Raw genomic sequence first — 27,533 nt, forward strand, 5'->3', positions numbered from 1 at the left:
CTGACCATCGATTACATGGAAAGGCTAATACCCGGTTTATAGGTGGAAATGGACGTATCTATTAGCTTATAGGGGTGTTGGTTTGTTTCAGATGTGCACATTTGCCTCTCTATTATTTAGCCTTAGTTTTGTAAAACTGAAAATTTGCTCACAGTGACATTTTTTTAATCTAAAGTATATTCGATCTATATTCTCGCGGTAAAAATTAATTGATTTATTTATTCAAAACAAAGTTTTGAGCTTACCATTTTGCTTTTACGTTCCTGAACGAAATGAAAATATTTTATTTTCTTTTTGTTGTATCCATGGTAACTATTTTTGTTTTCCCTTATTTTATTTTTGAGAATGCAATAAATGAATAAGACACTTAGTGACATTACAAAACGTTTGAATTAAAATCCCATCGTTATTTTCTTTCTCCCCTGCTATATTCATTCAGATGGAATCGTCTTTACTTGGCATATTGCCAAATTACATACAATCCGTGGTCAAACAGTACAGAAGTTGTTCCATATCAGTGTCGCTGCCATGATTTCTAAACAAGCTAACAGTTCTGATTTAAAATAAATGGTTAGTTCAATTGCTGTTTTTGGCGCCAGAACCTTAGTAGGCTATACCCTGCCAAATTGATTGTTAAAATTCCAAAAAGGTGAGAAAAAAGAAAAATTGTTTAAGAAGTAAAGGACATACATCCTCTAGAATTTTAAAACGTTTTGCTGAAATAAACACATAAAGGAGGGTTTAAATTTTAGATAAAAAATTAAAAGAGTAAACTGAAAAACAATTTTGAGCAATATAAAAACATTAGTAACAGAACTACGTCGAAACGAAAAGTAGGATAACAAGATGAACATTAAATTAGAGACAAAAGTCGAATCTCTTGAAGCAAGGGGGACAATTTAGAATGAATTACGTCTCCTAGTATTTCCTTCAAAGGTAGATGGAACCAATTGAAGAATTTCAAACGAGTACGATTTAAATTTGGACATTTGGACAGGATAAGCAACAGTTTTATTGACATTGATTTGAAAATTAAACGGAAATTTTGTTAGTTTTTGACGCTGGATATTCAAGCAGTAGAACGAAGCATTTTACAACGTTTACAAATGTATACTGTTTTTGCTCCATAATGGCACGAAACTAGTTTGATTTGAGCTCAGATATTTTCCCCTTGGTTTAGCAGGATACTTTCCCCATAGAAACCGATTTCAGTACGGATTAAAGTTATTAAAATTCAACATTTTGAATAACTTATTCATTAATTGCTGGAGACGAAATGTTTTTACATTTTTGCAAAGTAAAAAGTACTAAAAGCAAGGAAGTTCTAATTTCAAAGGGGGGAGGGAGCTTGGGCCCCCTCTTGCCCCCCATATGGGTGCCCTTGTCTGTAACCCTATCTCCTCCGGACTGCCTTTGTCTACCAGGATAATATTGGTACCGTTAGATACAGAATATCCAGGAAAAGTCATTCCTCCTTGTCTCATCTATTAGAATCTTATCTGGTCAGACATCTAAGGGTAAAAGCATTAAAATCATCAACTGTCCCGCTTCGCAGGCGGCATAGAGACGCTGCAGGTGTCGAAGAGGGGGCGAAGCCAGGCGGGGATTTGATTGATTGATTGATTGATGGGTGTTTTAGAGGTTTTTGCCTCTCCTACGAGATGAGGCTTGTACCCCAGCAGATAGAAGGGTTGACATCCCGGAGCAGGGAGCAACAATGAGCAGACAACACCATAGATGATGGTACCATCTATGGACAGTTCGAGAATTTAGAACCAGACCAGGAGCCGAATAACTTTCTGGTCTGGCACCCCCAGAAGTATCTTTTCACTTGGAGGACATTGTGACCACGAGCATATTTAACGTCGCCCAGTCACCATTAATGACGACCATGGATCTTCGATCAGCTAGGATCGAGCCCTAGACCCTCCGGTTCAAAGTCCAATGCCTTACCGATCAGGCCACTACGGCCCTCCAGGCTGGGGTATTTCCCTCGAGTATTTTTTTTTCTGTGTGTGCGGAGACGATTTATTGGACGGTCCGAATGAAAATTCTTGACTTTAGAAATGTTTACACCATTATTTAGTTGCTTGAATTTTCCAAGGAATAAAATGCATATGGATGAGGACTTGATATTTGCTCTATTACATGAGCTAATATATTGTCAATCTGGTTTTCAGATTTAAAATTTCATTATTTAAAACCTGTAAGAGCTTTAATTATGTGCAAACTCTCTCACTATTGTTTATTTAAACTAGTTATTTTAATTCTAATGCTTTAAGACTTTGATCTATTACTTCACTAAAGACTGGCTTTAACGCAGACAGTATTCTACGAAGTTCCATAGTGTTCCATTCTCTGTTGTCAAAGCAGATTTTACACTCTGCTGCAGCTAATTGACAATCAATTTTAGATGCAAATATCCCCATTCCAATTACTTAAAAGCTCAATGAGTTGCTCTTAATTTATTTGTCTTTTGAAATTTAAATAGTTTGCGTACAAAATAAACAGAATAATTTATTGATGCTTCGCTTTTATCTCAGATGGCAGTCAGCCGTTGTTATATAAATTAAAAGATTTAAAGCCTTAGCAGCACTGCAATTTTGGAATTGGGATTCCGGATATTCAAATACTTTATTGGAACAATTCTTATCTAATGTAAATTCAAAATTACTTTTATCGAAAACCGTAATTGTGACATCGTTAAAATATTGTGTTTCAGACCGAGAAAGAGATGTGAGGGAAGTAGTAGAATATTTTTTGTATAAGGATTTTTATCTAAATGTTGTCATAAATGACAGTTAACATTGTTGAGAAATGTTAAGTGCAAATAACTGTTGATTTCTGCATTTTGTGAAAATTGTACTAGATTTTAAATTCCGCTAAATTTAACTTTTAAAACATCAAAAATTCAAAATATTGCTAAAAAATACAATTTTTCAGTTGTGGTACTTTGAACACGTTTTTTCTTTAATTTTAAAACCGTAATATGCCAGAAGTTTAGCTTCCAAAAATTATTAAATAATAAATAAATTTAAGGGACTTAAATACTTAGTTTTTTTTCTCTTTCATTAAACCATTTATGTCTACAACTTCATGCAATTAAAATATATTTGCTTATTACAACGTCTGACTGCCTTTATTGTGAGATTAGGAACTTTACTTTGAAATTAGGGGTTTCAAATCAAAAGTAAAAATCTTGTAATGCGAAAACAGTTACCGTAAAATGGGGCTACTTCAGCCTCCAGGGGCTACTTGAACCCATGAGAAAAAAGTGTTTAAAATCCGTCATGGTCCTATATAACTCAAGGTATAGACTTGAGAAACTTATTCCATGGCAGGTAGCAGTACTAGGTAGAGGCTGGAGCATGAAAAAAAGTTTCTGCTATTCCCACCTTTTTCTGATTGAGGTTATGATTGCAAGTTGTCTAAACAGTTGTTTTTTGTGTCTGCAAACTTTCGCATGTAAGTTCATGGAAACATCTGATATCATCAAGGTGAAGATAGTTTTATGTTTGCATTTTATTTCTTAATGAAATAACAATGTTTTAAGGTTATAGGTATATAATTAACATAGGGTATATATTTAACTAATATAAAATAGTAAAAGAGCACTGGTTGCCTTAAATTGCAGCTACTTGAACCCAGCGTTCAAACAGCCCCTAACCAGATTTCATCACTAAATTATGTTAAGTAAAGTTTGTAATCTTTTAAAATAAAGAAATTAGTTACTATTTATACATGTTTTTTGCAGATCTTGGGATAAAAAGGGTCCGAAAGTAAAAGAGAATCCCTTGAAGTAGGAAATACTGCGGATTATTTAGAGGACAAATTACAATTGTTTCCAGATTCAACTATAATTCCGGAGAAATGTCTTAGAGAGTGGCATCAGCTCATTTTGAGTTAAGTATATCAACTCTAAAAAGGAAATTAAAAGATCGTTCACGAAACAAGTCTGGGCATCCTGTAGTATTTAGTAGCTAGGAAGAGGGACCATTAAATAATATCAGAGAAAAAAATCCATCCAAGCCATTAATTCGTTCTTTCTACTGTCTAAATAATGAGCATTTCAATTGGTCTTAGCTGTATAGTTAGATTATGTTTCTATTTGAGAAATAATGTTTGCCTAAAAATATGTTTTTATGTATACGTCGGTTTCACAAAATAATTTATATTAATGATTGTCATTTATATAAATAGTTTGCCCCCTAGAATGTACGTTTTGAGTTTATTTGTCAAAATAATTGGTCCCTCTTGATGCCACCACCTGTTTTAGTTTTTTCTAATGGATTTGCTGAGTGGCATCAAGTATCCCCAGCGTGGGGCTACTTGAACACAATTTTTAAAAATAAAAAAAAATATATATATAAAGAGTTAAAATTGTTGTTAAAAAAAGGCTTTAGGTGGTAGCAGAACATCTGAAAAAAGGTAAAAACAAGGTTATCAGTTCAAAGTGCGGGTTTAACAAAGCATTCAGTGTAAAAATTGGAAAAAGTATGAAATTTCGGGTCCAAGTAGCCCCACTTTACGGTACTTATCCTATTATTGAATTTTTCAAAAAAATATTTTTTTAATTGCAATAAATGAAAGTCACGTTACTTAGATTTAACATATTTGCATTAGAATGAAACTTTAATCTTAATTGCTCATTTATTTTATTCAATGCCTATTGCAATTAACTAGCCTATTTCAAAAAATTTACCGTAAAATGGATCAACTATGTGCCAGTTATCGATGTTTTCTATGAAAATTCCGTGTACATCTTTGATTTAGAAATTTGAGGTCTTTAACAAAAATAGCTGTACATCTCGTCTTTCAAATGAAATGTTTTAAAGAAATCTAAGTTGGAAAGAAGGAGGGGAATTTTGGTTTTGATGTTCCTATGATTTTATTTCCCACCGCCTCCCTCTGCAGCACCGCCGTCGACCAGCCCTTCCCGATGCTGCTGCTCTAGCCAGCAAAGTCTCCAGGTTGCGTCCATATCCTGCACAAACACACTTACATACATACACCTACAAACAAACACATACACACGCACACGCATACACACACCTACACACAAACACATACACACGCACACGCATACACACACCTACACATACACACACAACTACCCACACACTCATGCCTGCACATAGACACAAACACACATGCCTACACACACATACACATACGCCCCCCCACACAAACACACATACACATCAGCCTTACACAAACACATATACACACAACTACCCACACACTCATGTTTGAACACAGACACAAACACACATGCCCACACACACATACACGCACACACACATACATACACATACACACAAACACACCCACAAGCATACACACAGCTACACATACACACACAAACCTACACACAACTACCCACACACTTATGCCTGCACAAATACACAAACACACATGCCTACACGCACATGCACATACCCCGCACACAAACACACATACACATCAACCCCACACAAACACATATACACACAACTACCCACACACTCATGCTTGAACACAGACACAAACACACATGCCTACACACACGTACCCCCCCACACACAAACACATACTCGTGAATGCGAAAATCATAATTTGAATTCAAAAGTGTCAAAATTCAAATTATTATTATTATTCAATTTTTTAAGGTTTAATCACCATTTGTGTCTTGAGGGATTAAAAAAGTTCAACATGGTAAATGCTGGTAACGTTCGTTCTTATCTGCCTAGGTTTTGGCATAGAAACATATGAAAACTAGAAAAATCTCGCCAACTAAAAGCTACTTACCTATACTTACGTCTTAGAAAATACGTAGGCCTGACAAGTTTTCAACGAGATAAACAAAAAATGAACTGAAATGTGAAATTACATTTTACATTCCAAATCGCAAAAAAAAAAAAAAAAAAAAAAAAAAAAAAAAAAGCAAAAAAAAAAAAAAACTAATTTTGAAAATTATCTCAGTTTATATTTGGTCTGGATTTTAGACAGCATCTTCTGCAAAAACTCGTATGAATACAGGGATACTTGGGGGGTGGGGGGAAATAGAGCGACTCCCAAGCTTTCTTCAGTCTTTTCTTGCCATTATTTACAATAAATAACACAAAATATATCGAAAGAATCCCTACAGAGAATAAAATGAAGCTCCAGGCCACTAAAAACCGTGAAAAATAGGAGCCCATTGTTATACCCCGACATTCGTATTTTCGATAAATGCTGAGAGTTTGTAAAAACTATGAAACATTTTAAGTCAACAAGCGGCTTAATTTATAACTGACAAACTAGTAAAGCAAATCTGTACTTACCAGATCTTGAAAAGCAGTATAATTTGTCGGCTCAAAGGAGACTTTTGGCTCTTCCACGAGTGAGTCGAATCACGCACTAAGAACAACTTAGTTAGCCAAGGTATACAACAACAATGGCAATCTCTGACAAAGCGTATTTAACTACCTAAATGGTTATACTACCTGGTGAATTATTTTGGAGCTCGTAATTTCGAAACAGAAGCCACTAGCGAGCAAAATCATCACCAAGGCATCAGTGGCCCATTGTTGCCCCCTTGACCCAAAGTTGTACCATTTTACGGTACTACTTTGTTGTTGTTGTTGTCGTGTCTAATGACGTGCAGAGTGCGAAAGGTTTAGATGCCTCCAAAAGTCTTGATAACAAGATCGGCTAATTCTGAAGCCCGATGGCTGTAGAGGATTTCAATTGGAGGTGCGCCAAGTTGGAGGAGGGAGCGAATAATGGCCTGACAATTAAAAACATGATCCGGTGTGAGTTGTAAATGGTGACAGTGCTTGCAGATGGGATAGGATTTATTATTAGTTAGTAATATCTCCATGTCCTTGAAATGTCCAGTGCGTAGCCTAGCTATTGTAGAAGAGATGTTTCTTACACAGTGAAGGTCGGCGATTGTTGCCTTGTTGAAAAGCTGATCATAGATCCTTCGCTTGTCAACAGCATTCACGTTACGATACTACTTTAAAATACTCGTAACACAAATCCACCTACAAGTTAAAATAAATTAAGAATTCATATGCATTTGCATTCCTTATGTCGTAAAACAACATAACATTTTATGTGAGAAAGAAAATCAAAAACATGCGACGAAATACTCAAGAGTCCAAATCTGAAATTGATAACTTAAATTTTTCCAGCATTTTGAAACAAAAGTATGCGAAATCAAACCTTTTCATGCACAATCGCTTTACACAGTGCTTTATTCATCCTAAGGAATGTTTAATGCGGGAAATGGACCAATTACTAGGAATCGCTTATTTGCAACAATCACTATAACAGTAATTAATGTCAATATCTGCCTACGTTAGCGGCGTCAGGAGAACGACTTAACAGCTCCTCGAGTGTGCTGCGTCTGCACCATTTTGAAGCAGCGATTTGAAAGCATTGTGTTTAGAGGCATTTTGATATTGGTTGGCCTCTAAGGGTTATTGCTCAATTAATTAAAGTCAGCTTGTTGTATGTTTATTCAAGAGAATGTTATTGGTTGCGTAATGCCAAAATGGGGTCGTTTCCAAAATTTTAAAAATATTTTTTTCTGAAAGAACATGCTTAAAAACATAGAACGTAGCCATTTTTTTAAAATAATTTCTTTAAGTTTAATATTTTTAAAAAATTACTTAAATCGGTGCTCTTTCATCGTTTAACGCTTCTGCCGATGACATCACAAATGATGATACGCCATTCAGTGTTGCCATTCACGGTCCAAAATATTTAATTCGCATCTTTACTCACGTGTATTGGCAACGATATGGTTGATAGCAAACGTAGAGCGCAATTGTAATTCGCTTCTTGATTATCATAACGAGGAAATGCGGTAGAAAGATGCACCATAGTGCATCATTTGTGACGTCATAAAGACTACGCCTTGTTTGAAGAATCGGACATTTAAAAAAATTAATTAAAAAATAACTGTTGGGAAAATGAAAGTATTTTCTGAGTCCATGTTATTTTTTTACATATTCCATCAATTTCAGTGACAAAAAGAACTACTTTAGACTGAAGGAAACAACCCCATTGAAACAACTGAGGAAGGTTATGCTGTCTTTTTTGTTGGCAAATATCAGAAATGTACTTCATTATTTTATTTTCGATGCTTGTTCGTTTGTTTAAAAATAAAGTAATTAAAAAATGGTCTTTACCAAGTTTACATCTTTTTCAGTATTTTGACTCATAATCATATCTTAAAGTAAGGTAATTGTACTAGTACAGGGGTTCATTCAGATGTTAAGTCAGTAAGAATAAAAGTTTTAGGAATTTGTTTTCAATAGAATTTTATTTATCGTTGTTCCGTAAATAAATCGTTCGATATTATATCGTTGTTCGATCTTCATCAATCACTGTTAATATCCTCCTGAGCTTTTCTGCTCCATTTCCAACTAATATTTTTTTTAACTGATTTCATCATACATTTCACTAACAGACGTTGCTCTTTTGTCCGTGTATTGTAAAAATATTGTAAATACTTCGTATTAATAAAATGCAAACTTCAAACAATATAGTCATTGACTAAAAAAAAAAATATAAAAAAAAAAAGTGCTTGTAGAAGTTGGTTTCAAAACAAACATATCGTTGCCACCCGGTAAAAGAAAAAATAAACTCGGTTTTTTTTTTCGAGCGCTGAAGATTTTTCTTACGGTAATTTTCATGGGAACTAGTACACTTGCCTCGATATTTTCTTTATTCCACACAAATAAATCAACTTGATACCTTTGCGTGTCAATGCTAACGAACTTCAGCCCTTTTTCTAATGTCATTACATTTCAATAATTTCATTGGCTGCTGAAACGCCATCATTAAAAATTTGTAATATATTTAGATATTTATTTAAAAAAAGCTTTTACAGGAAAGTAAGTCAACATCAAAGAAGATGAATGCCAGAGGAAGATTATATTCTATTACATTATATTATATTTATTATATTCTATTATTCTATTTATAATATGTTATTGTTCTTTTCGAACGGACACTATGCTTTCAATATTAATGATGGGATGTTTAATCACTTTAACACGGCGGAAATAGGAACTTTTGTTAAATTAGAAAAATAAAAAACCCAAACAAAGAATTAAGTCGTTTTATTGATTCAGGTCTTTGCAGTAAAGTGAAAAATTGAAGATATAAATATTTGTTTTGTTTTATACATTAATGCCTGTATCTTCTTCTCATAAAAGATATTAAGTTTTGGGAGTCTCTAAACTGGAATATTTAGAACTTACTTAAAGTATTTATAAGAAACCAATCACCTAGAAAATATTAGTACCATTTGAAAATATGAATTAAAACAGGCAGCAAAGTCGGTTGAACATAGAAACTCTCTTCCTATTCGGCATTACGTTTTATTACAATTGTAATATACCTGACAGAACATTCTCATACAATAACCAATCTATCTAAAGTAATAATAGGGAACGGAAAGTATTAGGAAAAACTGGGAAGTCAATATTAGAGAAAAACTTGCTCTTTAAGTGTTATTAAGGGAAACATAGCTTTCATGATACACGCAATATATCCCTAAGTATCCCAGTTATTAAGGTTCCTTTACTCCGTATTATCTCGATTTTATGAAAGTAGCCATAAGCGGCAATGTAGCTGCTGAGATTTCAACTTCCGTTGATTGCAGGAAATGTTTTCCTTTAATATGAAGGTAATTGTGGTGAAACGGATATTTTTTGCCGAATATGATGTGTATTGGTAGGTATTTTTATTAGTAATTTTTAGATAGTTATATTCTAGAAACACAATGTTTCTGAAACATTATACTTTATAACAATATATTTTCTGTAAGTGAAAGTACAAAAATGTGGTTGTTTACAGTTAAGCTGCCTGAAGTAAATACCCAAATAAGAAATATCCACATCATACGTTTATTGTTTTTTTATGCCACTTCTTTGCTTCAAAATTCTGCTAATTGATTTCAGTAACAGACAAATAAGAAAAAAGCGTTTTATGAAATTTATTTTATGCACTGTAAGACGTTATCTTTTAAACTTCGCAGTTGTTTTGAGCAATCACGATTGCTTATTGCTTTCATTTGATTGTTTTGACGTCCTATCACTTTTATTTTCCCGCCAGCAACATCTGCAGCATCACCGTCGACGGGCAGCCGCCGCGCCGCCTCACCATGCTGCTCCTGTAGCGAAAACCGTGTCCAGGTTGCATCAATATCCTACACTTACACGCATACATACACGCACGTACACACGCACACAAACACATACACACACATACATACACAAACACATACACACGAATACATACGCCTACACACATACACAAACACACACATACACACACACACCTACACGCAACTACCCACACACTCATGCCTGCACACAGACATAAACACACATGTCTACACATATATACACATACCCCCTACACACAAACCCTCCCGTTCACACACATAAACACACACGCCTACATACACACACAGACACTCGTGATTGCGAAAAACATAATTTGAATTCAAGAGGTCAAAATTCAAATTAATTATTATTATTTTTTTTTTTAACTTTTTTTTTTTTTTTTTTTTGAGCAGTGAAAAATTTCCGAGCTAATGTGGAATTTAAAATAAGAAAAAGCAACGTTTAATAGCACAAAATTGAAAACTACTTTAGCAAAATTGCTACAGTTGCCTGCAATTTTGAGCAATTAAATGTTATTTCGTATTTTACTTTTTAAGCACTAACGTATTTTTTCAAGTTTAATATTGAGCTGTTCTGAAAACCTGTTTACTTGCAATATTACACTACCGGCCAATTAAAATTGCTACACCATGAAGGAATTGTCAGAATGAAACAAAATTTTGCCCACGTGATGGCAACATTGACACTAGAAAACGATTAAAAAATGAAAGCAAAATGATCATTTATTGTTGGAAAAATCTCACATGAATGGAGGTTTAAGTACCCTGTGGCGCCATCTCTAGCTGGAATGTAAGAGTCGACACGGTCGAGCATTGACAGCAGTTTCGTACGATGTCCCACGTCCTCTCGTACCATAGTTGATGTAAACGAACCACTAATGCGATCAAACGTACATGCTGTCCAAGTTACCGTCTCAAGTGATCCCAGATGTGCTCGATTTGTGACAAATCAGTGCATCGCGCAGACCAGAGAAAGTGATAATGGGGAAGAGAAAGTCCCTTGACACCCTTGCTGTGTGTGACCGAGCATTGTCATGTTAAAAAGTTGCTCCTGGGAGCCCCGTCGTGAGTGCTAACACATGGGGATGAGTTTGATCGAATGAGCGACACGTTTAAAACAACTGTGGTCCGAGATGACGTAGGCTATCGTAGGAGACTGCTATGCCTCAATGCCCGATAATATCGCTTCGTAAATCGTACTTACACGCTAGAAGTGGTCGCTTAACAGGGTCCTTAAACCTCCATTCATTTGAGATTTTTCCAACAATAAATGATCAATTTCCTTTCATTTTGTAATCACTTTCTAATCTTCATTCTGGAAATTTCTTCTTGGTGTAGCAATTTTAATGGCCAGGAGTGTATATACATTCAAAAATCTTTATAAACATCTTGATTTCTCTGTAAGAGCCAATATAAACATGGGTTTCTCAATGCAAATTGTAAGGTACCACTCAAAATTTTTTCTTTTTTGACGATTGAAAGGTCTAAAACTAAACACATGTATTGTGTTTATGTAAGATTCGAATTAAAGAATTATTCAGATCAAAGAAACTGATTGAAATGAGATTGAATCAAGATTTGCGCTTACCTGAATTTATTCCCGTTTGAGACATCCTGTACCGGCCTGGAAGGGAAGCATTTGGCACATAGAATAAACTTCGAGAATGATTACACGAATTTAATTTCTTTCGAGTTTAATTGGAGATTTAAGACTACATGATCCGATTTATATCAAGACCAAGCGGTCTCAGCATGCTTACACAGACATCAGAAAACACATGACTAAAGTTTATAGTCTCTCTTACGCGCTTGTTGACTTCAGCGCCCTCTATCAATGTTTTGTCCGAAACATCTTCCGGGGGGGGGGGGGGACACAGTCACTAATCGGCAGCAGTCGTATACGTCCTACAGCTCTGGTGACCTCTCCTGTGGCGGTTCGGATGCTGACCACTCGGGTGATGTCATCCTTCCCTGGAAATATTCTGGCGATTCGACCTAGGATGAATCCTTGGGGTGAAGCTTTGTCTTCTACCAAGACCATTTGTCCCAGTTGCAATTGACGCCCTGCTCTGGTCCACCGGGTCCTGGGTTGAAGTGACTGCAGATAATCCTTGGACCACCTTCTCCAGAACTGCTCTTTTAGCTGTAATAACAACCTCCATCTGGAATAAAAACTAAGATGATTATTAGCGGAGTCAGATTCTGGGATTTCCAATAGAGGTGACCCGATCAAAAAATGACCAGGGGTAAGCGCTTAGAAATCGTTAACGTTGGTAGATAGAGACGTCAGTGGGCGTGAATTTAGACATGCCTCTATCTGGCAGAGGAGAGTACTTAGCTCCTCGAAATTTAGAAGCGCTCCTCGAGTGATTTTTACCAGATGACTGTTTGCTAACTTGATGGAAGACTCCCATAGTCCCCCGAAGTTAGGCGCGTACGGTGGGATGACGTGCCACGTCACGTTTCTCGAAGCACAATAGTCTTGCACAATTGGGTCTTTGACCATTCTTACGAGTTCTTTTAGGTACGACGCCGCACCTACGAAGTTCTTCCCGTTGTCCGAATGCATATGAGTTGGTAGATCCCGACGTGCCACAAACCTTCGAAAAGCTGCTAAAAATGCCTGAGCAGACAAGCTGGAGACTAACTCTAAATGAACGGCTTTGGTGCTGAAGCCCACAAAAAGGCATATATATGATTTGAATTCGCTCGCCTTGCGAATATGCTGACATTTTGTTAAAATTGGCCCAGCGAAGTCAACTCCAGTGTTTTCGAACGCCCTTGAAGGTGTAATTTTAGATGCTGGTAAATCGCCCATTAGTTGAGTGGGCAGTCTAGCAGAATACCGGAAACATCTTATACACATACGAAGGAATTTTTTAACTGTTGATCTTCCATCTATTATCCAGAATTGTTGACGAATTAAGGATAAAACCATTTCAGTTCCTCCATGCAAACTGACTTCATGAAAGTGCTCAACAACTAATTTTGTGAAGTGATGTTGCTGGAAGAATAATAGGGTACTTATGGTCATACGGCAGAGTAGAATGCTTTGACAGGCGACCACCAACTCGAATAAGCCCCTCGGCATCTAAGAAGACATTTAATCTGAAAAGTCGACTTGAACTGGGAATAGCCCGGTTTTTTCTCAGGCAGTTAATCTCCGTGTTGAAAGTCTCCTGTTGAATTTGTAGAAGAATGCACTTCAAAGACCGATCTAGCTCCGGAACAGTCAATGTCCCTGAAAGTCTTTCCTTGTGTTTCAGATTGTAGAAATAACGTAAAATCCACCCGATAACCCTAATTGTTTTCTTATAAGAAGAATATTTTTTAAGAAGGCTCTGCTCTTCAGATGCGGTAGTTGCTAGGAAAAGATCCTCCTTAATATGTGAATCCTTCCGAACAACATCTGGAATTGTAGACGGACTTGCCCAATTTGAAGCATCTTGGAGCCAGGTTGGTCCCGTAAGCCAAGTCTTATGATCTTTCAATTGATTAGGAAAGAGTCCCCTGCTAGCACAGTCGGCTGGGTTCTCCCGGGAAGGAATGAAATTCCAGGACTTAACATTTGACATGAATAAAATCTTTGTAACTCGATGACGAACAAATTGGTTTCCGCTTGAGGGTGGATTGGCTATCCAACTTAAAGAGATGGTTGAGTCACACCATAAAAAGGTTTTCTCATTAATGAGTGACAGTGGTTTTTTTTGATAGTGTTCACCAGTTCTGCGAGCAATAATGCTCCACATAACTCCAGACGGGGTAAAGTCAATGTCTGGACTGGTGCAACTCGAGTTTTTGCTGCCACGAAAGATACGCGCACAGTCTCAGAAATAGCACGGATGTTAACTACTGCTGCGTACGCCTTTGTGGAAGTATCTGAGAAACCATGTAGCTCAATTGCTGTGGCTTAAGCGCATTGCAAATACCTAGGTGCAGAGATATCCTGTAAGACGAAACTTTGAGACTGAAAGGTTTGCCATTCTTCGAGCAGATAATGAGGTAAAGAATCATCTCAACCTATTTTAGTTTTCCAAATCTCTTGCAACATTATTTTCAGTTTAATGGTGGTAGGTGCAATAAGACCAAGTGGATCATATGTTTTAGCAATAACGGAGAGTAATTGACGCTTAGAATTTACATTTTCTGTAATGACTGCCCGAACCCGAAGACTGTCTTTAGTTCCATTCCATTCAAGACCCAAGACTTTCTGATTTACGTCATTTTGAAAGGAATGGGTATCAGTAGAATCTCTCATGTGATCAGGAAGATTCTCTATTACCTCCGGGTAATTGTATGACCATTTGCGCAGAGGGAAACCCCCACTTTCCATGAATTTTATCATTTCGGGTAGTATGGATCTTGCTTCTCCAACAGATGCAGCACCACACAATAAGTCGTCGACATAAAAATGAGTACGCGATAATTCTGACGCAATTGGAAAATGTTCCTTTTCGTCGTCACATAGTTGATGGAGGGTACGTAGAGCTAAGAATGGCGCTGCTGACGTAGAGTATGTCACTGTTTTAAGACGAAATATTTTTAGAGGTTCATCTTGATTATTCCTCCACACTATTCTTTGATAATCTTGATCTTCCTCAGCAATACGAATCTGACGATACATTTTGGCGATGTCAGCCACAAAAGCAACGGGATAGGAACGAAATGTTATCAAATTGCAAAATATGTGAGTCTGTAGTTTAGGTCCAGTAAGAAGAATGTCATTTAGAGAATTTTGATTAGAGGTTCTAGCTGAGCCATCGAACACTACGCGTAATTTCGTGGTGGTGCTATTTTCATATACCACACCATGATGAGGCAAATAATAGTGTGGGACCTTATGGACATCTTCAGATTTTACGACACTCATATGATTAAGTTTCTCATACTCCTTCATGAATGTGACATATTGTTCCTCCAACGCGGGATTTCTATCGAATTTCTTTTCTAGGAGATGAAACCTTTGATGCGCTTGGGTTTTGCTTTCTCCTAGATTCGAATTTACTTTTATTGGGAGCTTTACAATATATCTTCCATTTTCATCTCTTTTAACGGATCTTTTAAACAATGTTTCCGCGAGTTCATCATCTTCAGTTTGAATTTCTTGGATGGGCACAGACTCCACGGTCCAGAATTTTTGTAAAGTCTCATTTAATGACACAGTAAGGTGGGACACAGATTTTCGATCACTGTGGCAATGTCCGACTTTGCCTGCCAGCACATATCCTATTTCTGTTGGCAAGGCATCTGGTGTTCCGTGCTGGCTTCGAAGAGGAGGGCCAATGATAAGACGTGTGGCTAGCTCAGCCCCTAGCAAAATGTCAATCTCTGATGTGTCATAGAATGTGGGATCAGCCAACTGAATCCCTTCCAGGTGAGGCCAAGAATGTTTTCTCAAACGGAAATTGGGAAGAGGTGAGGTTATTTGATTTATTACGAAAGCATTAATTTTCAGAAATTTTTTAGAAAAGTGTGCGGAGAATTCAAAGATAGTCGAAATGAAGAGAAGTTTCAGCCATAAGGCCATTAATCCCTATCAACTGATGAGATGTGTTCTGAAAATTTAATTGTAAGCGTTCCGCACATTTTCGAGTGATTAACGAATTTTGCGATCAATCAATAATTTACACTGAATTACCTCTCCCGAACTACCCTTCACATTAACTAATGCTGTTAACAAAAGTACACACATTGAGTTTTGCCCCGCATTATTAGACACTGCTGATACCGAATGGACAGGCTCTGGAGCCACAGTATACCTATGCAACAAAGTATGATGGCGCAAAGCGCAACATTTACATGTGTATGAAAGTTTGCACTCCGATTGACTGTGATTATCCCTCAAACAATTTTCGCACAACTTGTAAGTTTGCACGACACCCCATCTATCATCAAGGGGCATATTATTGAATTTTGGACATTTGAATAACTTATGATTTTGTTTGCACACAACACAGAAATTTCCTTTCTCTACAATTGTACTATTTACAACAGGCTTACGGAATCGATTTGAATTACCCATTTTATTTTCCCGATTATCTATGGGTTTACGGTTTGAAATGCTACTATCATTTCGACTTTCTCTTTTGTTTTCCAGACTTCGCGCTTCCTTTTCCATAAACGACTTAAAACTTTCTAGACTTGGTATACTGTGATTATCTAAAGTCAATTCCCATCTTTGTCTAACCAACTCATCCAATTTGGAAAGCATCAATCGAATTATCATTAAGTCACTTAGAGCGTTAGACTCCAAACCTAATGTTTTTAGATTTCTGACTGCTTCATTGCATCTATCTAACAACTCCAGTAGACCTTTCGAATTATCAACCTTTGTTATTTTAGACGAAAACAAGTTATTTATTTGAGCTAAGGCTAAAATGCGTTTGTTTTCAAATCTCTGACATAAAATATCCCAACAGTTTTTTAAGTTCTCTCCTTGGAGGGAAAAGCCACGAATTAATTTGGCTGCACTTCCACGAAGATATTGTAATTTTTCTAAGTCTGTTAACTGACTGTTGTCAAGAATAGCCGATTTAAATATTTCTCTAAAACTAATCCAATCCTCTGTATCTCCATAAAAATTCATCAAAGTCATTTTCGGGAGTTTAAGAGTTTTTGCTTCCGGATCATTTCTTACCTTCTGATCAGCGGATCTCGAGTTCTGTGATACAAAGATTTCGATTTTAGCTAATGCTTCAAGCACTTTATCTGACGTTTGAATGTATTTATCATAAAACTCCTCATTATCTTCAATTAAAAGGAATGCTGATTCCAAACCCCCTGCTAAGTTATCCAATTTTGTTTTTATGCCCGTTAGAAATGCAATGTTTTCATTTTCCGAAATTAAAGTTCCGACATTATCACAGTATCTAATACATTCTTTCGACAGAAATGTGAATTTAGACACCGCTTCACTCTGATTTTGCTTCTTTGATTTCGGCATATTAATGCTAAGAATCCTCTTACTATTGCAATATCTAACTTTTCAACACCAAATGAAAGAAAAAAAAAATATTCCGCAAGGAAAAGAATTTTCAGTTTCGCCACTCACTACTCATGCATGAAAAAACCATAAACAACGCAAAGAATCCTAGCCAGACTTTGAAACATAACACATGGCGCCAGGGGCCATAAGGGGAGAAAACCAGATCAATCCGCTACGCAACAACGAAATCAAAACGAAATGAATTAGACTTTCGCATTTTTCTTTATTTATTTCTACTTTTTAATTAGCTTAATTAACCTCGAAAGCTCTCCGGACTGCGACGGACCACAAGTCTGTAATGTGTTTATGTAAGATTCGAATTAAAGAATTATTCAGATCAAAGAAACTGATTGAAATGAGATTGAATCAAGATTTGCGCTTACCTGAATTTATTCCCGTTTGAAACATCCTGTACCGGCCTGGAAAGGAAGCATTTGGCACATAGAATGAACTTCGAGAATGATTCACGAATTTAATTTCTTTCGAGTTTATTTGGAGATTTAAGACTTTATGATTCGATATAAATCAAGACCAAGCGGTCTCAGCGTGCTTACACAGACATCAGAAAACACATGACTAAAGTTATAGTCTCTCTTACGCGCTAGTTGACTTCAGCGCCCTCTATCAATGTTTTGTCCGAAACAACACATTACCCTCCAATGTTATTTCAAAGCTTCGCCATTGCAAATAGTAAGCATATCTAAGTCCAGTGGATTCCATCACATGTAGGCATTAATGGAAGCAACAAAGTTGATATACCAACCAAGAGTAAGAAATAAAAATTTCCTGGAAAGTAATCCATTCCTCTTGAGTTCTTGAAAAAAAAAACTATTGTGTCATCACACTCAGATGAATTGTCTACTATATTCTAAGGCAAAGCCAGGGAGACGTCTGGAGTGTTTGAAGTGTTTCTGTTCAAAAAAAGAAAAACAAAAAGAAAAATTAATTTGAATTTTGTCATCTTGAATTCAAATTATGTTTTTCGCGATCACGAGTGTGTGTGTGTATGTAGGTGTGTGTTTGTGTGTGGCGGGTATGTGTGTTTGTGTTTGGGGGATATGTGTGTGTAGGCATGTGTGTTTGTGTCTGTGTGCAGGCATGAATGTGTGGGTAGTTATGTGTATGTGTGTCTGTGTGCAGGTACGAATGTGTGGGTAGTTATGTGTATGTGTGTGGGTATGTGTAGGTGTCTGTATTTATGCGTGTGTGTATGTGTTTGTGTGTGTGTGTAGTTGTGTATGTATGCGCGTGTATGTAGGATATGGATGCAACCTGGAGACGGTTTTCGCTGTAGGAGCAGCATCGTGAGGACCCGGTCGGCGGTGGTGCTGCAGAGGGTGGCGGGGGGAAAATAAAATCAAAGGACGTCAAAACAGTCAAATGAAAGCAATAAGCAATCGTGATTGCTCAAAAAAAAAAAAAACCTCTTAACGAGGCTAAGGCCAACTTTAGACTAAGAGTTTGACGAAATTGCTGTTCAGAAAGACTTGTGAAAATAAGAATTTTGAACTGAAGCACATGCTCTATATCCAAGATTAGAATTATAAATATATCTCACATACACCCTTGTGCGAATTAATGGAATAAAGTTTGGAATTCTTAATTTTCTAATTTTTTAGGTTGTTCAATCTTTGTGTATAACAGCTGTTTCGCCTATCAGTTGATTAGGCGTTAAAACCTCACGTTTTTTGTCATAAATATTGTGTTTTGTTTAAGTGCAATAAATTTCTATATATTTTTGCTGTTTTTTCTCAATCCGATCACTTTTTATCCTTTTGTTAGCCATGGATGTTTCTCCACGGAAGAGGTAGGCCATTGCGACATTGAGTGAAAATCTGATTGCACAACAAAAGAAAAAAATGATTTGTGCTTTGCTAAAAACATGGTTTAGAGATCAAGAATTCAAAGAAAAATGCGAAACTCTAGTTGACTCTGTGCCCAGTGAAAATGCTGCTCGACAAAAAGCGGGGGGGGGGGGGGGGGGGGGGGGGGGTACTAATTGGTGATTTTCATATTATAATTAAATAATGTAAATAAAGGTGATTTTGTAATAAAAAATTGGCTTGATTCCATCAATTTTCAGAAGGGTGTATTTGTCGGTCAAGAACTAGACCGATGTTTGCGTACGTTTGCTAGTCAACTGCATTCTGTGTAGTGAATACTCTAACTTAACTTTAACTTAATTTGGGTAAAAGAGCATACTTGAGTTTTTCTTTTTTTTAAATTTGGATACAAATGATGCAGCAGTTAGAATTAGTTTACGAAGAAAACTAATTTTAACTGTGTTAGAACTTAGGAATTGCTTTGCTGTGATATTTTTCAATCATGAATAAATGGGAATACACTGGTTTAACCGGTTAGGGTCTCATTCCCAAAATTATGGTTATATAAAAACTACTCGTGATCGTACTAGTTGAGTTCAATTATTTTCAAGAAATATGCAAAAAAAAAAAAAAAAATGTCTTAAGCAATATTTTAATATTTTTTATACAACATAATAAAATTGAAAGTATCTTGATTTACCTATTCGAGCAACATTAAAATTTAAAAAATGAATAACTGACAAATCACTTTTAAAAAATTCCCTTGAATTATAACATAAATAATCAAATAAATAAATAAATAAAATCAAACATAATTTTTCTTCTGTTGAATTTTTCATTCATCATTTGTCAAATTTAGCTTATGTTTTATCATTAATTAATCCTAAATTATTATTTTGAGTAAGAATGGCAAAAAAAAAAAAGGTCATACGTTTCCGTAACTAATACACATAGTTTTAATTTTCCAGTAATGGACAGTTAAGCTTCAAAGGAAATTTAACATTTTAATGACAAAAATATACCTATGTGATGAAAAAAAGCTAAGGAATGAATACGAATGAACAAAATTGCAATGCGATGTAAACAGCAATGTCAAGTCCTTATGGAAAAAACCCCATAAAGAACCTAAATGCAAAGTTAATTCTCTGTTGGTGGTTGCGAAGCTTCAACAGAATAAATCCCATTGTAGAAAAAAACTTACGCTTGTAAAAAATGTGGTGGGAGTGTTCTGGAACGAAACCTGCCTGTAAGTGGTTGGCTATGACTTAGCATTTTCCCTGTATAGTCAGGTGGTGATGTATAAATAATACATTGATGTAAACTAACGGATGAGCAGAAGATACTCGTTTTTATTTGGCAGTAGAAGATGTAGTAGGCTAAAATTTTCTGTCAATTTGATTGTAAAACATAAATGAAAATTATTTCTTAAAATTCTCTATTTTTTCTTCTGTAATGAACAGCACGGTGAAATTTCTAACACATACATTTTTTTTAAAGATATTTCAGAGGGAATCATTTTTACGTATTTAATTTATTAAGATGCTTCGAAAGACTTGTTTTCTTTATTTAAAGCGCAATCAAAATAAGTTGAAAATTTTCTATAAATTCTGATTGAAAAACGGCATGGCTATTAAGTAATGTTTGTATTGAATAAACCCATTAGATTTATGGGAGAAATTGCAAATACGATGCAATTAAAAGTCGTTAAATTGAGGAAAATCTCTAATCGTTAAAAAAAAAAAACCTATTACTTTTATTATGATACAATACCTGACAATATTCGTCAAGCTCTTTTGCACCCATCTGGTTCAAATTCCATCCATAATTTAATCAGCGAACTACCCGCAACTAACGAGTTCCAAGAAGTTAGCTGATTTTCCAGTCGGTTTTGAACTCTTCCAGGTGTTATATTGGTAAAGGATGTGGACTTGCGTTTCTGTTCAAGCTGAACTCACTAAGACGTTTCTTTTTCATTGCTTTACATGATTGTGTGTCTTAAAAAATGCTTGCTATCAAGCATTCTAGCTAGGGTATCCTATTATAAACCTCGTTTTTTTTTTAAATTTTGTATATATAATGTATATATTTTACTTTATTACTATTATTGCTATTATATTTCAAAGAAAAGGGAGAAAAAGAGAAAGCCCCGTCGTAGTATCTCGAGTACTCTTGCTACAACTGGTTTGCTCTTTTTACATAATATGCTTCTTAATGTAACTCTTTTCGTCACTATTATATTATATTATTCCTGTTTTACATACTTAATTTCCAAAATGGAAGCCGATTTTTGGCCCTTCTTGTCATCCTCTTCTGTAAACATCGGTGGAAGAAACAGATACGCGTATTAGGATTCACTAAGCCGTTTCTTCCTCTTTTTTGAAAAATGTTGTTATTGGGGATGTTTTCAGTAGGTCGTTACCAGGTATTTCAACTTGGATGTATACAACCTTTTAATCAAGAGTCTTTTCACTATAAGTATTTTTGTATATTTACTTTTCTGTTAATATTTTTATTTTAAACGAGGATATATATGTAACAGCATTCTCTCCCATTAATTCCTAGTAACTCGGCCCCAATATAGCACTTCGAACCTACTAACTTTTTCAAGCCTTTTCCCCCTTATATATATATGTATTTTTATCTATGTATATGTGTATATATATGTATGTGTGTATATATATATATATATATATATATGTGTGTGTGTATAGGTATGTGCGTATGTACGATATGTATATGTATTTCGAGTTTTCCCTTCAGTTTCTTTCCCTCCCCCTCATCCACCATGGTACCCTTCACCAGTTAAGCTAGAAATGGCAGGTACGAAGGTATCATTGGTTTAAAATAAAAATAAAATATTATGATGATACACTTAGAAACTTTCGAAAAACTACACACACATGCAGACATATGTTCGAGAATTAAACTCTTGCGCACAGCTGTAGTTGTGTACTAAATTTCAAAATTATAGGTATTGTAGATTCGTTTAGGATTTGCAAACAAAACAAGGAAAATATATATTGTTGTTGAAACATATGTAAGTTAAAAACTAGCTTTACTTAATGGAACAACGCTGTTTTTCATACAAATTTATAAGTACATATACATTTTAGTTTCATAACTTTAAAAATCATTGCCCAGATTTTCTTTCAGTTGGGTTTTAGGCATGAAGCAGAAAAACCCCAGGTTAAAACCTCAGTTTTAAAGAAAAAACCTTTTATATCCAATATTTGCACGTGAGTAACAATTGACTGATATTACGTATTTTTATCTCTCAAACTCAATTTTTTTTTTCTATTAAGTCTTCGTTGTTTCATCACACTATTAGCATCAAAATTACCGATTACTTCCAATTTCGCATCTTAAAGATATCTTTTCACTTTACAAAGCAGAAAATACACATCATTAAAGAAAGAAAAAAAAGAAAGAATCTTTTTAGAAAAACTTCATTACCCACGAAATACTACTTTTAAGATTTTTAAATTTCTTTTCTCCATTTGCTGTACTTAAGACGGAAAATTTAATATACGCGAGAAATCAAATGATCTCGAACAGAACTAATAATAGTGCAAAGATTTTAGGACTTTTTTTATATTTTCTTCGAACTTTATGAAGGGTAATAATATGAGCAATCTTGATTTTCTGGCGCCACTCAACTTTTGCCATTACGGTCCAAGCGTACGATGTTCCATGCTTAATCAAGGCACACTCATAACAAATAGCTTTTCGATAGATAATGGTATATCTTTAATCGCTTTCTCGATGAGGAAAAGAAAATGGCTCCATTTTGTGAAAATTGTGAGTATGTGCAAAGCAACGAAGTGTGCTAGAACGAAACTAAATGCTTTAGGAATCACCAAATAGATTTTAGAATTGTTTCAGAAAAGGGCTTTGTAATTTTGAAAGGGTTAATAATGCGTGGAAAAAATGACTTAACGTTTCGAAAATAAATCAAAATTACTTTTGCATTAGTTAATAAATTTGTTACCTTCCATTTAAGTTTTAGATTATCAGTCACCAGTCGCCAGCGGGTGACCATTTCATTAAAAATCGCTATTAAAATATCAAGTCCTAGTCGCCAAAAGTGGCGACCATGTGTTTCGTTATTTGTTAAAAATCATATCGTATATCGGCTACGACAACACGCTTCCAATTCTGAGACGTTCAGCACATTAGTCAGCGCAGCCAGAAATACCTTCAGGAGGGAATTTTTCGATCAAAAATACCTCCTGGAGGGTATGTTTTTGATCAAAAACTCCTTCTGGAGGGAAGTTTTTGATCAAAAATACCTTCTGAAGGGGTTTTTGATCAAAACAGTCCTTTCATATGCATAAACTATTGTATTAGAATTCGCATTTATGTTAAAACCAATGCCCCTGGGAGGGGGAGTCACCCTCAAACGCCCTCCCCCCCCTTTCACTTCACTGCGCCAATGAGTCGACTCCACATTGGCAACGTAATTCGGAGCCAACTCCCTTAAGGTCCTTTTCTTCTCCGGGAGATGTATAAATCCGAAGCAACTGGTTTCTTCTCGTTTCACTTCTTATGTCAAAGGTTACTAAAAATACTTTTTTTAAATGAATTTCACCTTTCCAGCAGTTTTGATAAATACGATTGATTAAAAGAAAACGTTGAAATTAACTTTACATTGGTATAGTGTTTTTTCGAACATTACGGTAAATGGAATTCTTTTGAATTGCCAGTGAAACTCCGTGTAACACTAGAAATAAAATCTTGCATTAATCATAATGTAGCTCAATACTTACTGGCGGAAACATTGATTTATTTTTCCTTCATACGATTATTCAAAAAAAAAAAAAAAAAAAAAAAAAACTACTGATATGTATATTGCGAAGACTTTTACCCAGAAGAAACATAATTCTATACTTTTTATCCCTCCTTTACGTATAACTCAGTAATGGGTCATTTTCCCTAAACAGCGCAATTTGGACAGGGCAAGGAATGGCATTCACTGTGCCAGGGGAATGACACTTAGAGGAAATAATGCGTTTTACTGACGATATTATAATTTATGTGGGAAAAGGAAACACTACTTTTATGAAATTGAAAAAGATCCAATGTCGTGGTGTCCAAAAAGTAGTTATTGTGGTTATTTGTTTCCTTTACATTTTACAGGGGAAGGACGACAGGGGAATGACAAAAATTAAAGTTAACTTATATATTGTCATAACTGCAAACAACAAATATCAATGTCACTTAAAGTAAGGGGAGGAAACTCTATACAAACAAGAGTCAATCATTCATTGAGCGATTATTACAAAATTAAATGAATTATCAAAGACAGGGTAATGACAGTCATTAAAAATACTTATCAAGATTTAACTTGATATCACCCGAATATACTCGACACCGTATATTTATTCAAAAAGAACTAATTAAGATTATTTCTATGATGAGACCAGAATTCAAAGATTAAATTATGAGTTAATACAACTATTACCAGGTGTGAGAAACATTCATTCCATTCCTCGACAGGGGAATAACAAAAAATCAAAGGACATTTTTTACTATTTTTTTTTTAAATAATGCAAACCTTGAAGAATTTTTTTTTCCATTTTACAACATTGCATAACACTTCTTAAGAGGTTAAACAACATTTTCTGTACAAATATGCATGGCTTCCTGAATCTTTAGAGCTGATTTTGCTTTAAGGTGGAGGTAGGGACACACAGGGGAATGACATTTATCATGTCAAAAAATTATTTAAATGTATAATAATAATAGAGTGTTTGTTTTAACTTATTTTACAAACATAAAAACATGTTGTTAAAGCATTCTAGCGTCAGTTTTATTTCTATACTAGTTAGTTTGTTATTTTTGGAGGGACAAGAAAAAGAAAGGACAAGAATTTAGCAGTTTAGAGAAAATGACCCTAATATGATTTAGACACATAGTTTACACTTTATGAGATATACTCATTGCATGACTTTTATCCACTTTTTATCGCCTTCGAATTAAACTGCCTTTTCTTCACAAAGCGTTTGGTTTTTATTTCACACACTGTTTTACTTTAAAGAAATGAATCAATATCGTGTGTACTTGAAGAAGACAATTTTACTTCAATGGTTCCAACTTATCTACAATATGCATTTGCTAATCATTAAAGTTAAGCAGTTTTCTACGTAAAATTTCTTAGATACTTAATTTTTTTTTATATTATTATTATTATTTTTATTTTTTATTAATCATTGTCAAAGGTTGCTTTTTTTCGAAAAAAAGTTTCAGAAATAAATTTGTCTTAAGAATATTAGGGAGAGCAATTCAAATGTTAAACATTAAAATTTTGTCTGTGCATCACAGTACGAATAGTCGCTGAAATTTTTAAGGCATTATATAATCTAATTTTATATTTTTGCCAGTTTAAGAAATTTCCAGTAATCCTGAAATTGTTTTCATCTTTAAAAAATATTTTTGGCCGATATCTGTTCATAATTTAGTAAATATAAGCAAGCCTCAATTACAAAACTTTGTAAATAGTGTTCTATGCCTCTTGTACTATTGAATACTTTGCACTATTATATAAGTTGTACTATTTTGCACTGTTGATTATCAAGCTCAGTCATAGGAAAGTTAAATTAATTAATTAAACTATTTCCCGTTACTTTAGTTTAAATGAGAGAAGTAATGGAATTGAAAAAAACCTAATATGTCCGAAACGATTCATTTATACATTCCTGTTATAGATTAAGTTATAATTGTTATTTTTTGGCTTTTATGATTAATGCAAGAGGTTATGCGTAGGTACCCATAATCAATTTTATAAGTAAGGTAAATAATTTTAAATAATAAAATGCGTTATATGTAAGTTTTGCATTAGTTTTCCGACTTGCTCCGATAATTTAGTCCTGTATTAATTAATGATTGAAAATTAAACAAAAGTAAAATAATCTTTTTAAAGTCCAGACGTTTAAATTTGATTAATAACATTACATAATTTGCATAACGGAAAAAATCACGAATACAGGTTGATAATAAATCTAACAAACTTATCGTTATGTGAGTTTCTTTATTCATTTGAATTTTCAAAATTCATTTTTTTTAAACTTACTTTTCCTATTTGAATTCTAATTTGTTTTATCCATCATTAAATAAAAGAAAACATTTAAATTAAAAAGGTACTGAAACGAAGAGTGAAAGCGCTTGTTGAAATTAATGTTTTGAACATTTTGCAATGAAATTGTTTTGAAATACGTGACTTAAAATGCAGCTGATGTTTAAAAAAATCTGCCCTATTCAATTAGAATTAGTTACTAAAATAGTACTTTTTACAAAGAAAAAAATCGTTTTTTTTTTTCTTTTGGAAAAAAATGCTACTATGTATTAGACTTAGTAATTTTTCCTTAACGTTGAAGTAACTTTCTAAAACTATTAATAAAGGTTGAAAATTAAAATTAAGTTAATTTTAATTAGTTTAAAAATGTTGTAAAGATTTTTTTACTTTTATCTTATTTTCTCTAAAACTGTTACCCGCTTTTTTGTCAAATTATTTAATTATAAAATTTTTACTTTTCTAGAATCTTAATTAGACAGGAACTAGAAACTATTCTTAAAAGCATTCCTTTAAAATGCCGCTTTATGGCTTGGATAATTTTCCCTTTTTTTAATGCTTGATTGAGAACAATATTAACTCTGTAAAAAGATAATTTATAACTCTTATAAATAGTACAAGTATGAAAAACAACTCAGAGCTTTCGAACATAATTATTTTTGCTTAATTCTTTCTTAGAATATGCAAAGATATTTTGCAACTGGTACACTTGCTTTGGCTAATATATGTACGAGCTAAAGGAAATATGAATCTAATTAGTTAACTACTATGGAAAATGTGTAAAACATTTGTAATATAAATATACTTTTTCCTAAAAAAAATGAATATAGCAATGAATTCTTTTGTTCTTCATCACAAGATATGATAAAAAGTGTCCCTTTCTTTAATGTATTTTTGGAAGCATTTAACACTACTTAATATACAAGGTGTTCCGTTTTAACGTTTAAGACCTTTATTTTCTCAAGCGTTAGTCCTAGATGTATACTTCCAATTAAAAAAAAAGTTCAAAATCAGATGCTGAATTAAGATATTTAAAGTTTGAAGCAAAAATAAAAATAAGACAAAAAATAAAAAGTTTAACTTTTATATGGGATCCAGGTCCCCTAACTTATGTTTAGGGAAATAATCTCCTGTGAAAAATAATTCCAACGCAAAACGTTTGAAATTAGTAATACCAATATTCACCGAGGTATAACACGCAGCGCTTAGTGACTTACACCACTTTTCACTCGCCTTCAATAACAGTTTTTAGGGGAAAATATAGCGGTTAACAAGTGTTCAAAGTTCTATGTGTGCATAGAGTGTGGTTTTTTAAATTGTTTGAGGTTTTGTAGTGCGTTTTCGCGCATCACGGCATAACATTTGCATTTGTTTTTGAATAGCAATGAAAAACATAAATAAATTATATTCAGTAAATTACCGCCCATTAGCCAGGGCTAAAGCAAAAATACATTAAATACACCGCCAGCTCAGTCATTTAAGAGGTTTTCC

The 27,533-nt window shown here is 34.5% G+C and overlaps 2 protein-coding genes across 2 annotated transcripts in view; one reads left to right on the forward strand and one right to left on the reverse strand.

Annotated features, from left to right (window-relative positions):
• The window catches only part of LOC129222446 (uncharacterized), a 146,195-nt gene extending 132,116 nt beyond the window's left edge, over positions 1 to 14,079 (forward strand). Inside the window, exon 2 of the mRNA XM_054856959.1 lies at positions 13,880 to 14,079. Coding sequence (XP_054712934.1) covers positions 13,880 to 14,079 — 200 coding nt within the window. The remainder of the gene's footprint in view (positions 1 to 13,879) is intronic.
• Positions 14,080 to 14,180: 101 nt separating this feature from the next.
• Positions 14,181 to 15,062, reverse strand: LOC129222447 (uncharacterized). The gene has a single exon (XM_054856960.1). It carries the CDS (start codon positions 15,060 to 15,062, stop codon positions 14,181 to 14,183), a length of 882 nt encoding a protein of 293 aa, XP_054712935.1.
• Between the last annotated feature and the right edge of the window lie 12,471 nt (positions 15,063 to 27,533).

This window comes from Uloborus diversus, chromosome 5 (assembly GCF_026930045.1).
Source record: "Uloborus diversus isolate 005 chromosome 5, Udiv.v.3.1, whole genome shotgun sequence".
Classification (NCBI taxonomy): Eukaryota; Metazoa; Arthropoda; class Arachnida; order Araneae; family Uloboridae; genus Uloborus; species Uloborus diversus.

Coding starts and splice junctions, on each gene's coding strand:
- LOC129222447 (XM_054856960.1), bottom strand. CDS start 15,062: ATGAAGGAGTATGAGAAACTTAATCATATGAGTGTCGTAAAATCTGAA.